The sequence below is a fragment of the Plecotus auritus genome (assembly GCF_963455305.1).
Source record: "Plecotus auritus genome assembly, chromosome: 7".
Lineage (NCBI taxonomy): Eukaryota > Metazoa > Chordata > Mammalia > Chiroptera > Vespertilionidae > Plecotus > Plecotus auritus.
The window spans coordinates 122,584,529-122,597,482 of record NC_137774.1 but is presented as its reverse complement, the minus strand read 5'-3'; the positions used below and the strand labels follow the sequence as shown (position 1 = coordinate 122,597,482).

At 37.0% G+C, this 12,954-nt stretch overlaps 1 protein-coding gene across 8 annotated transcripts in view; it reads right to left on the bottom strand.

Annotated features, from left to right (window-relative positions):
- ARB2A (ARB2 cotranscriptional regulator A) overlaps positions 1-12,954 on the bottom strand; it is a 415,332-nt gene that overhangs the window by 336,491 nt on the left and 65,887 nt on the right. For all 8 annotated transcript variants that reach the window (XM_080678361.1, XM_080678355.1, XM_080678357.1 and 5 more), the window contains 2 exons: positions 11,621-11,722; positions 7,305-7,405 (listed from right to left, as the gene is read on the bottom strand). In XM_080678361.1, coding sequence (XP_080534487.1) covers positions 7,305-7,405; positions 11,621-11,690 — 171 coding nt within the window. In that variant the 5' untranslated portion in view covers positions 11,691-11,722. The remainder of the gene's footprint in view (positions 1-7,304; positions 7,406-11,620; positions 11,723-12,954) is intronic.

Below are 12,954 nucleotides of genomic sequence, written 5' to 3'. Positions count from 1 at the left end.
TTCTAAGGGCAAGAAGGAAAAGATTGAACGTGTTTTGGGTGTTTTTATTCTTGAAACTGAAAAAGCCTGGGCCACACAAGCAGTTATGAGGAAGTGGGTCGATTTAATGCTGCCGCTTGTTATGCGAGGGAGCCAAAGAGGTCTGCTAGTCTGGGATGCAGCCAGCACTCACCGCGCTAAAGACGTGAAGACATTTCTTCACGAAAGAAAAATAGATCAGATAATGATTCCCTCAGGAATGACGGCCTATCTCCAGACTCTTGATATTGCAATAAACAAGGCATTCAAAGACAATTTGCGCATGGAAATTAATGACTACATTGAAAATAGAATGGAGAGAAATCAGCGTGGAAACTTTGTGAAACTAAACTGCAAGAAGTTGTTACTTGGGTGAAGAATTCATGGGAGAAAATCACTGACAGTTGCATTGCAAATGCACTGCGAACAGGCTACCTTGACAAGAAGTACGCATTTAAACACAGTGCTAGTGCTAAACATGAGAGATTTGGTCCACTGATTCTGAAAGAAATGGAGTCACAAGAAATTCACCAGGAAATTCAGGAACTGGATTGTTATGATGATGTTCCAGAAGATGATGACATGATTGTCATTGAATAAATGAGTAAATTCTTGATACTGTAGGATTCACAGTTTGTCTGGTTTGTGTTGACAACTACCGTACTACCGTACCGTATACAGGTAATAAATTTCCTTTATTTTCATTTAACAATAAATGTGTACCGTATTCTTCTTCATGGAAAAATAAGACATCCCCTGAAAATAAGACCTAGCGTGTCTTTGGGGGCAAAAATTAATATAAGACACTGTCTTATTTTCGGGGAAACATGGTAGTATCTTTCTAAATTTAGAGAAATTATACAAACTTATTAAAGGCTACATGTTTTTATCGAGCTGTATGTAGATATTAAAAATATAGATACATTTTAGCAAGGGCATTTTTTGGACTATAAAAATGTAACTATAAGAATATAAACAGTATTCTTTTGTGTAGTTATGGCACTGTATTCTAAAAACAATGTGACATCTCAGTTTATTTTACTTACACAATAAATTAAATTTACATTGAAATGATAGACCATTTCAGGAGCAAGTCTTAAAAACAATTTCTGCTGAATAACTGCTATCATAATCTCCTAAAGAGAGAAATAAACATAAACTAAAACAGCAGCTGTGAAACATACACAGGGTTGGGCAAAAGTAGGTCTATAATTGTGAGTACCTGAAACAGTTTATTCTTGTATCATTGTTTATTAATTATTGAATTCTTTTCCATACCAAAAACTGTAAACCTACTTTTGCCCAACCCTATAGTAGCTCTCAGTTGAACACAAATATATGATAATTTGATTTAGTCGGCAAACACGATGAAAACTGAAGGAGTTTTGGTTTAAATTGCTGGATAAAGTCAAAATCTCTTTCCTTTAAACTTCAATCTTATGCATATCAAAAGCTTTTTATTAAGGTAGTCTCCCAGGCGATAAACTCAAATTTGCACTATCTTCTGAATTCTGCCCTATCCATCAAGGAGGAGCAGGAGGTTTTCAGTGCTTCTTATGTCCAGGACATGGTGACATGCTTTCTACAGGTTCTTGCTTAACTAGACATATTATTGATAATATAGAGTACTAAATTATTTGCAGAAGCTAAATACAAAGAAAGGTTTATTTGTTTTTAAGAATTGTGAGCTGTTATATGTAAGAACTTACATGTTCTTAATTATAGTGATACTAGAGGCCCGGTGCATGAAATTCGTGCATGGTGGGTTGTGTCCCTAAGCCCAGCCTGCATCCTCTCCAATCTGGGACCCCTCGAGGGATGTCCGACTGGCCGTTTACCTGGATTGGACCTAAACGGGCAGTTGGACATCCCTCTCACAATCCAGGACTGTTGGATCCCAACTGCTCACCTGCCTGCCTTCCTGATTGCATCTAACTGCTTCTGTCTGCCAGACTGATCACCCCCTATGCACTCCCCTGCCAGCCTGATTGATGCCTAACTGCTCACCTGCCAGCCTGGTTGCCCCTAACTGCCATCCCCTGCAGGCCTGGTCACCCCTAACTGCCCTCCCCTGCAGGCTTGATCACCCCCAACTGCCCACCTTGAGGCCTGATCGCCCACAACTGCCCTCCCTTGCAGACCTGGTCCCCCCCAACTGCCCTCCCCTGCTGGCCATCTGTGGCGGCTATCTTGTGTCCACATGGGGGCAGCCATCTTGTGTTGGAGTGATGGTCAATTTGCATATTACTCTTTTATTAGATAGGATAGAGGCCTGGTGCACAGGTGAGGGCCAGCTGGTTTGCCCTGAAGGATGTCCCGGATGAGGGTGGGGGTTCCCTTGGGGCGTGGGGCAGCCTGGGCGAGGGGCCTGTGGTGGTTTGCAGGCTGGCCATGCCCACCGGCGATGCAAGCGGAGGCCCTGGTATCTGGGGTTTATTTATCTTCTACAATTGAAACTTTGTAGCCTGGAGTGGAGCCAAGCCTTCTGCTCGCTCCGTGGCCACAGCCATTTTTGTTGGGATTTATTTATCTTCCATAATCAAAACTTTGTAGCCTTGAGTGGAGGCCTGGGCCTGCTAGGGTGTGCGGAAAGCTTGGCTTCCTCCATCGCCGGGGGCAACTCAAGCCTCCTGCTCTCTCCAGCTCTGTGGCTGCCACCATTTTTGTTGGGATTTATTTATCTTCTATAATTGAAACTCTGTAGCCTTGAGCGGAGTCCTGGGCCTGCCAGGGTGTGCGGAAAGCTTGGCTTCCTCAATTGCTGGGGAAACCCAAACCTCCTGCTCGGCCCATGGCGCCAGCCATCTTAATTAGGTTAATTTGCATACTCGCTCCTGATTGGCTGGTGGGCGTGGCTTGTGGGTGTAGCAGAGTGATGGTTAATTTGCATATTACTCTTTTACTAGATAGGATAAATCTACAGTTTGACTATGAAGGTTAAAAATTTTCCAAAAGAATATGCCACAAATAGTCTATTTTTTATCAAATAATTTTAATCAGCAAAGCTTTAGGAGTCTGAAACTTCTAAAACTTAAATGGGAATTACAATAAAAAAATAAAATTATTTAGCTTTACAAATAGGAAAATTATCACTAGCAGATCATTTTCCTTCCTTCCAATAAGAAAATTTACATATCTTTATGTTTAAATTCCTAACATTAAAAAATTCCCTAAAAATCCATAGATCCAGAATGTGTACTAAACAGTTTATATATCTGTATCACACTCATTTATTTTCAACAACTATCATATAAACAGTATTCTGACACAGAAAATTTTCCCTAACTGCTTAAAGACATGCATAAACAGTACTATAATACAGAGTGAAGTACCTTAAGAAAAATAAAGCAAACTCATATCTTTGGTTTACTAGCATTATTTTTTAAATTCTATTTTCTTATTTATTTTTAATTTGATTTTTACTATTAATAAATGACATTCACCTTTAATTTTCTTTTTTTGGAAGAAGACAAGATAGGAAGAAAAAGACATGAGAAGAAAGGAAATTGAGCAGAGAAAAAGACTATAGCAGAGGAGATGAGGAAAGGCTTCTTAAAGGAGGAGACATCTGAGCCATAACCTGAAGGCAGGTAGAGGAAGGAGGATCATGAACAAGGGAGGAAGGTTATCTCAAAGAGAGAAAACAGCGTAAGAAAAGTACAAGTTGCAAATGAAGGATAATAAGTGGTTAAATCTAACTTGAAACTTGAAGGTACATTAAGGATGTGGATATTAAGGAATATGGATGAAAAGGCAGGTCCACAAATGCATTAAATCCCAGTACAATGAACCCTAAATAAATTCACTGTAGTGAAAATTGTGTCATTACTCGTAAGTAACTAGAACTTGTATATCTCACGCCTAACATGTAAGAAATGAAATTCAATTAATAATCAACTTTTGACAGTGAAATTAGCAATGAACACAAATATTTCAAATAAGACATGGAAGCTAGATGACATGCAACAAATGTTTTAACAACTGGGCTTCCTTCTCCAACCCTTGGGTCTTTTATTGTGCTCATTTTGGGGAATAAAGAAGATTGGTACATAAAACTCAGGGATCCAATGATCAAAATTTGAAAAATATTGCATTGAAAGTTAAATCTTGCAATGTTGTGTGATCACTTGGGGCCAATGTGATCATGAACACAAGTGTGAATGCAGGTAGAGGAGGTGGAAATCTAGGCAATGCAGAATATTTTATATATATAGTCATTAAAGCGAAAACTCAAAATATTTTGATTATCATAGAGTAAGGTCCACCAAAAATAAATCTGTGACTCTCCCAAAACTTAGATAGGAGATTCTAGGAGAAAGAAATCACGTATACATGGTATGATCTACTCCAGATTTTGCTATATATGATGTTGGATGAGAGGTTGAAAATAAAAAAGATGCAGATGTCAAGAAGGAAAAGGTGTATTTGGAGAATAGAACCTGTCCACATGAACAAAAGTCCATGGCTTATGGAAAAGAGTAAAATGTAAGCCCCATCAAAAACCAACAACAATAACCTTTCTTTAAGACCATAAGTATGAATATTCTATGATAAAGACACTACCAGTTTGCAGCATATAATTATTAAAATCAAGGGAAATGGGAAATCTTTTTTTATGTGCAGCAAAAATTATTCAGGGCATCTATACTAATAAAAGAGAAAGATGCAAATTGACTGTACCTTCGCGATGCCCACCAGCCAATCAGGAGTGAGTATGCAAATTAACCCAGCAAAGATGGCGGGTTAATTTGCATACACAGGCGCCCAGGAGCGGCTGGGGGTGGGATGCTTGCATCATCACCATGGCAATGACGCAAGCGTTCTGCACTGCCCCAGCCGCTCCCGGCCTCTGGGCAGTGTGGGAAGGCAGAAAAGTGGCTCTGGGGCGGAGCAAAAGCGGTGCCGGCAGCCAGGAGGAGGAAGGCCCATTCTTGCACGACATCTTCGTGCATCGGGCCTCTAGTTAAATATAATTAAATAATAAATGTAACAGAACAATGTCTAAACTGTGAAAGGCCTAACATTTTACCCCACTTGCAAGCGAACAAGTTAACCTCAACAGTTGCATGAATCCTGACAGAAGACACTAAACACTTGGGTCAGAGACATAGTAGAACTTTATTACTCAGAGAACAGCAGGTAGCATGAGCTTCATGTTTTCATTGGTTCCATATATATATATATATACACACACACACACACACTAGAGGCCCGGTGCACGAAATTCGTGCATGATGGGGTGTGTCCCTCAGCCCAGCCTGCACCCTCTCCAATCTGGGACCCCTCAAGGGATGTCCGACTGCCTGTTTAGGCCCGATCCTACTTGGCAGTCGGACATCCCTCACACAATCCAGGACTGCTGGCTCCCAACTGCTCACCTGCCTGCCTTCCTGATTGCCCCTAACCGCTTCTGCATGCCAGCCTGATCACCCCATAACCACTCCCCTGCCAGCCTGATTGATGCCTAACTGCTCCCCTGCCAGCCTGATTGCCCCTAACTGCCCTCCCCTGCAGGCCTGGTCACCCCTAATTACCCTCCCCTGCAGGCCTGGTCCCCACCAACTGCCCTCCCCTGCAGGCCTGGTTCCCCTAACTTCTCTCCCCTGCAGGCCTGGGTCCCCCACAACTGCCCTTCCCTGCAGGCCCGGTCACCCCCAACTGCCTTCCCCTGCAGGCTTGATCACCCCCAACTGCCCTCCCTTGCAGGCCTGGTCCCTCCCAACTGCCCTCCCCTGCTGGCCATCTTGTGGTGGCCATCTTGTGTCCACATGGGGGCAGCCATCTTGTTTGTTGGGAGTGACGGTCAATTTGCATATTACTCTTTTATTAGATAGGATATATACATATATTTTTAATTGATTTCAGAGAGGAAGGGAGAGGGAGAGAGATAAAGAAACATCAATGATGAGAGAGAATCATTGATAGGCTGCCTCCTGCATGCCTTCCACTGGGGACTGAGCCCACAAGCAGGGCATGTGCCCCTGACCGGAATCAAACCCAGGACCATTCAGTCCGCAGACCAACGCTCTATCCACCGAGCCGAACTGGCTAGGACTTCATCGGTTCCTCTTGCCCAACAAATCTCACATGGGCAATGGGGATAGGCTGAGGGTAGAGGCTGCGCACAGTGGGACCCAGCTGAGGAACCTGAAGCTTACGAAGCCCAATCTTACAATGAGGTTGGCTGCTAGTGCCACTCATTGCTTCCAGTGCAGGAAGGGAAGAGCATTATTTTTAGTACTTTGGATGGCAAACAAGTCTGCCCTCAGGCTTGGACGAAGAAACTATCTGTCTTTTAAGGTTGTTTCCTATACAAACACCCTCAAAAAGATAGTCCAGAACAAAAGCTGTCAGTACCTTTGCTCAGAGACATGCAAAAATGCAAGAAACTTACAGAGAATTGTGTCCCAGCAAACATAAATTGTTTCATATATTCTTATGCTATTGTTTAACTAAGTAATCCATTTTGACTACTTTATTAAAGAGCTAAAGAAAAATAGAGCAATGTCAGCTTTCCTTAGAGAAGTAAAATAGTAGTCTAGTTATCCACACTAGTATGTATTTTATTAAAAATACTTAATATGACATAGAATGAGTAAAACTTTTAGCTTTAGCAAAACATTCACCTTAATGACAAATGATATTTTCAAAGGTTTCAATTAGCAGCACCATGTGAAGTACCTAATGGTTACAAGGCCTAATGCTTTATCAAGTCCAAAGTAAGCAGGTTAGACCTAATTGGTTAGCAAAATATCAATCTTCTTCATATAGATAAGCACTTTAAAAATTTTTTTATTGAGAAGTAATTGACAAATATAATCGGATATATTTGAAGTGTACAACGTGATGAATTGATATATCAACATATCAATGTAGGATGATTATCAAGATCAAGGTAATTAACATAGCCATCACCTCACATAGCTAACATAGGTAACTCTTTGTTTTTTTTAGGTAAGCACTTAAAAGAGTACTTACTACTCCTGGAACAGCAGAGATTGATCTTCTTAAAACACTTTTAAAAACTGGCATTATGTTTCTAACATAATGACTCACTACAAAATATTAAGGTCATAGGAAGGATATGTTTGTAGAACAACAAACTTTTAAACTGAGAATGTGTTTCTAACATAACCATTAAAAATAACCTAAAAAATAATCTAACAAAATCTTTTTGAAATCACTTTTTGTAGAACAAGTCCATAAACTACTTCAAGTTTAACACTTTTATTCAGACTATTCAAAATTGGAAAAACACAAGGTAGAAATTGTATATATGACCATACCTCTCCTAGAGCTTCGTATCTTTTCTGATTCCATCTGTGCAAGTCTTCTCGGTAGTTAAAAACAAATGGTTCCCCAGTTTTTATGTGTCTTAACTGTCCCTCTAGAAGATAAACAAACAATATTGCTATGATTCAGAGTACATGTATAATAATATCGAAAGTACAAATAATGTCTGATTAAAAATTTAAAAGAACTTTCTCAGAACTGTTTTATTTTTCATTAGATTTTCTCTTTAAGTATCAGTATGATACAAACATATAAATACCCTAAAAGAATGGCCCCAAGTACTCAAATGCTATGTTTTCTAATCTTCATTTTCTAATCTAAAGTAAACTAACAGTATTTGAGGGCCCACAATATATAAAGTCCCAGTTCTTAAGCTTACAGGCTACCTGAAGAGTAAAAACATAGGTATGAAAAAGTCAAGCAACTTTTTAAGAAGTTAAATAAGAAGGAAGTAAGTCAATAATCTAAAAACTGCCACAGGCAATTCATGTAGTCAATGAAGTCTAAGATGAGTTTGGATTCATTTGAAGGATTGCTATAGGCTAGAATATGTTCAGAAGGTTTTGGTGAGATTTTTCAACTAGGCTTTGAAATATGGGGTGAATTTCAAAGAAAAATGGAAAGAGGGAGTGAGCCAATACTGGCTTGGACTGTCAAGGCAGACTCACTCAATTGAGAGTTTTTATTGATAATGAATAACTTTACTAATAATTTCAAGGGTTTAAGCGATCAAGAGGAACAGACAAAACAGGGAGAGAGGTCTGAAAGAGCCTAGGAATTTCTTGCCAGGCCCTTTCCTCTCAGTGGACAGCACTCTCTGGTCCAGAATAGGTGAAGTCTCTACGTGAGTCATACAGCTTACCTTACACATTGGTGAGCATTTAATTACATAAATACTTCCATTTTATGTGCCAGAGAGTGGTACTGCCTATGTAATATTCTTCAAAGAAGCATACCTCACATATCCATAGAATAAAGGTTTGTTTACCATAAGCAATGCCAAACGAGTTATCCTGCTGAATTTATTCCATGGAGAAGGACTCTCCTCATAGCAAACACTAGTCTGTATTCACTAAAAGATTAAATTATCAGCATGTTAACAAGGAAAAAAGAGCAGGCCACCTGTCTTCTTTCTTTCCCTAATATTCCCCTGGGAATCAGAAGAGAAATAGACAACAGGCCAATTGCTTTAACTCCCCCTGGTTCCCAGCAATGTAAACAAAATTACAAAAAATGGACAGCAAATTCAAATAACAGGAAACAACTCAGTTTAATAGAAACAAAAGGAATATTGAGACAAATAGTATGATTTAACACTATTAATACATGTTGGGATCAAATAGTAGAAGGCCCAAATTACTGGGCTTGGACAGACTTTGTCCTAAGAGCAGTGAGGCACAAGAAGGGGTTTAGAGGCAGAAGAGGAACACGACCAAGACGAGTGGAGTTAGTATATGATTTTTATATATGTAGGAGTGGAGAAAGACTTGAAAGTTATGGCACTAAAACTGAACCCAGGAAATATACTACTCCAAGTAAAACTACTTCACTATTTTTATGTATCAATTTTACCTCACATAAAATGGATATTTTTAATATATAAAATAAAGGCTAATCCTTTATCATAAAGTTCTTTTTAGTACTCTCGACATGAGACACTATACTGAATCACTATCACATTCTTTATGTCAAATGATGTCGTAAAAATAGATGTATCTATGTTTTGCTTTCTAGGAAAGAGAAATTCCCATATAAAATATCAATTCAAGTAGATTGATGATGCCTGTAAGTTTAACAATTGTGATTTTGACTAAAGCAGCCTTAAAGGTACATGACATAGTAATATGTAACAGAAATGTGAAATGTATTTTCTGAGAGACTACTGTGTGAAATAGAACTGACTTACCTAACTGGTAAGTCAATTTAACAGATCACTTTCATCTACATCTCAAAGAGAAGTTTTTTTGTTTTGTTTATTAATTCTCTACTCATTTTGGACATAATACTTCTCATAATGTAATAAGGATTTTCGTACTTTAGGAAAAAATAGGCCCCAACAAAAGAGCTAACTATTAGCACTGGTGTTAAAAGTGAAAAGAAGAAAGATGCAAAAAAAAAAAAAAAAAAAAAAAAGTGAGTAGTCTTATCCAGAAAAGCAATCTGTATCACTTTTTTTATAGTGGTATCTGCAAATTTGGCATTTCTCAAAGTTTTGGAAAATCTCTCCAATAATTGTCAAAGGTCTGATTTAGGACACTGTAACTTAGGGTCCTCTTAAAATCAGCTATAAAGTTTCATATGTATACACAAAAGCGCATTATTCTAGGAGATGCATACATATATTTTATCATATTCATGGTAGGCTAGGAACCAAAATAGGCTATCACTGGCCTAAATAAATCAAGCAATTGAAAGTATATAGAATATTTTTTGTAGTAAGAGTTTAATAAATATCAGATATAATGAAAGACTATAAGATTCAAACTTAAACAGTCTACAAACAAGTACAATTACTTTTTTGTTGATACAAATGGCTAAGTAGACATATAGGGGCTTAATCACAAGGAACAACAGCCTGTAATTACCGGAATCGAGAGTCTAGCAGCATTTAAACAGGCACAGTGATTTGAAAGAACATGTATCAGTTTGACTCAGGTAAAAAGAATCTCTTCCCTTTTGCTTAGAGAGTGAGCTTTGTTTCCAAATTTTACTTTTACCCAATTAAGAACTTTAAAATCCTTTAGAAAAATTTAGCAGCTTCTCCAGTCAGGTAATTAAAGTTTCATTTTGAGGCTTTCATAAGAGTTTTTGTCCTTATAAACCTAAAAAAGAAGTCCCCGAAGATACTAAGTGGGACTTAACTTTTTAGGGATTTAATATTGAGACCCAGTTTCCTGTTTTCAAATCCTCACCTCTTTGAAAAGTATTCACCATTAACCCTGAATTCAAAGGTGAACTCGATCATGCTAAAAATAAGATCCTTAAAAGTGACATTCTCTCCTTGGAATGCAAGCATCTTTGCCTAATTCTGTTAGTCTATGTTTATGCAAGACAATGCCCAGTATATTTAAAAAATAAATGATAGGTTTGTGCAAGGATGCATGTGCATTTGAGGTGTGTACATGAAAGGACACATGCACATGCAAAGGTGTAGGTGTGTACAAAAGTGTGAGTGCAGAGCATGTGCACCCAAGGGTGTAAATGTATGCCAAGATGTATGTGTGTGTGCATGCACACATGTATGTGAACATATCTGATAAGGAAGAGATAAAAGTATATTGCTCCTTTGTTTTCTACTTACTTAAAAAAATGTTCAAGGAAGATGAAAGATAAGACTTCAGTGAAAACTGATATCCTATATCCATAAAGCAAACATAGTTCTATGATTTACCCACACTACCAACACACTCCCCATTCCAATTCTGAATAAAAGAAACCAGTAATTATTTCAAAGGAGCAGATGCAATGTCACTCCCAGTGCTCGTTTGAGTCTATTAATTAAAATATAAAGAAAATTTTAAAAAACAAAATATTATTATTCATACATATTTTGGAATAAGATATCCTTTACTTAAAAAGCATAAACATTAATGTCAGAAAAGCAATAAAAGTTTCTAATATCTTCTATTTAAACTCATTTAATATTCTAGTATAACTGATATTGTAAAAGGATATCCACTAACACAGTAATGACAGATAACCAATTTAGCTGATGCAGAACAAACAGAAAGCTACAACTCAAATGCTACCTAATCTGTAATATTACCCTTCAAGTAAAACAATGTGTTATTAATCCAAATAATCATAAGTTTTTGTTCAGAAACATTCTTGCAATCTATGGTGTGTTCTTCTAAATTCCAAGTGCAAATTTACTTTATTCATAATTTAATTAATAAACTTTGAAATAAGAATGTTGCCTAAAAAAGTCATAGAAAATTTAGTATGCTTTAAAATATCACATATAATCATTGCCAGTCACTTCATTTTAAATAATACATGAAACAGTAGCTTATGTCTATATAATATAATTGGGAATTCCAATTGGCTACTAGGGAGTTGAATGCTCAGGGTTGAAATACATACCTAGTAAGCTGAATCTAATTCATGTCCATTGGTTTAAGTGACTTCACAATTTATGGGAAATCATGACTTGGTTCTTTTAATTAAGTGAAGAATTTTGCCATGAAAGTATTTCTCAAAAGAAATACATAAAACATTTATGCTGGCACATAAAAGTAGTAAATAACATCTGTCTTGTGATTCCATCAGCATTGTTAAATAAATATTGTATGTAGCATACACCACTTACTTTCATTAAAAGCATATTCAAATCCTTCCAGGGTATCAGGAAAATCAAGAGGTGGTTCATCTTTTTTCATTAGTTCATCCAAATCTATCCTAGATAATAAATCTAGAAAAAAATGACAAGAAATTTCCTTATATTCATTTTCATAGTTAATAAATATTATATTTTAAGTTCTCGTTAAGTATTCTTTTGTTCTATTTTATTACTTTTATATGTTGCCATAACTGACAATACTATTAAATTTTTTAGTTTCAAGAGTGCTATATTATAATGAAGTACAATATCAACATAACCTAAGCATTTTCAAAATTATAATCCTCAAAAGGATCACAAATCACATCCTAAGCACCACTATAGTAAATTAACTTCTTCACTTCAAAATATACAGCTATTAATCTGTACTTTATTAATCTCCTTTTACTGTTTTAAAAGTTTCAGATATTAATATGACTTCTAAAAGGTCACTAAATTTTAAATATAAATGAAGCTACTGGTATGGATAAGAAAATTTATAAATCCAAATAGTGGCAATACAGCTTATTATTTAATTTTAGGAGAAAATTACAGTATTTTAAAAAATGATAACTGAAAAATTGGTTAACACAAAGCAGTTTTTATTCTTCACATTATTTGATTTTATATGATCAAGAAATTTGCCAAGAAGGTATTTTTATAAACATTTTGTTTTGGAATCATCTTAGATTTACAGAAAAGTTGATAGATAGTACAGATAGTATATGTATACCCTTCACCCAGTTTTTCCTGTCATTAACATCCTACATTACAACAGCACATTTGTCAGATGTTCTTTACTCCAGGAGATAGAACATAATTGGTACATTACTATCAACTAAGCCCAGTTATTATTATTCATCATTTTTCCATATTGTCCATTTGCTATTCCAGGACTCCAGCCAGTATACTACACTACATGTAGTCATCATGTCTCCCCCATCTCCTCTGGTATGAGACTGTTTTGAGTCTTTGCTTCTTTTCTGTGGTATTGACTGTTTTAAGGAGTACTGATCGAGTATTTTGTAAAATGATCCTGGATTTAAATTTGTCTGTATTGTCTTGTGACTAAACTAGGGTTACAAGTTTTTAGAAAGAATGTCCTTCTCATCATATCACTGAGGTGTAAATCTTTTTTTTTTTTTAAATATAGTTTATTGATTTTTTACAGAGAGGAAGGGAGAGGGATAGAGAGTTAGAAACATCGATGAGAGAGAAACATCGATCAACTGCCTCTTGAACACCTCCCACTGGGGATGTGCCTGCAACCAAGGTACGTACCCTTGACCGGAATCAAACCTGGGACCTTTCAATCCGCAGGCTGA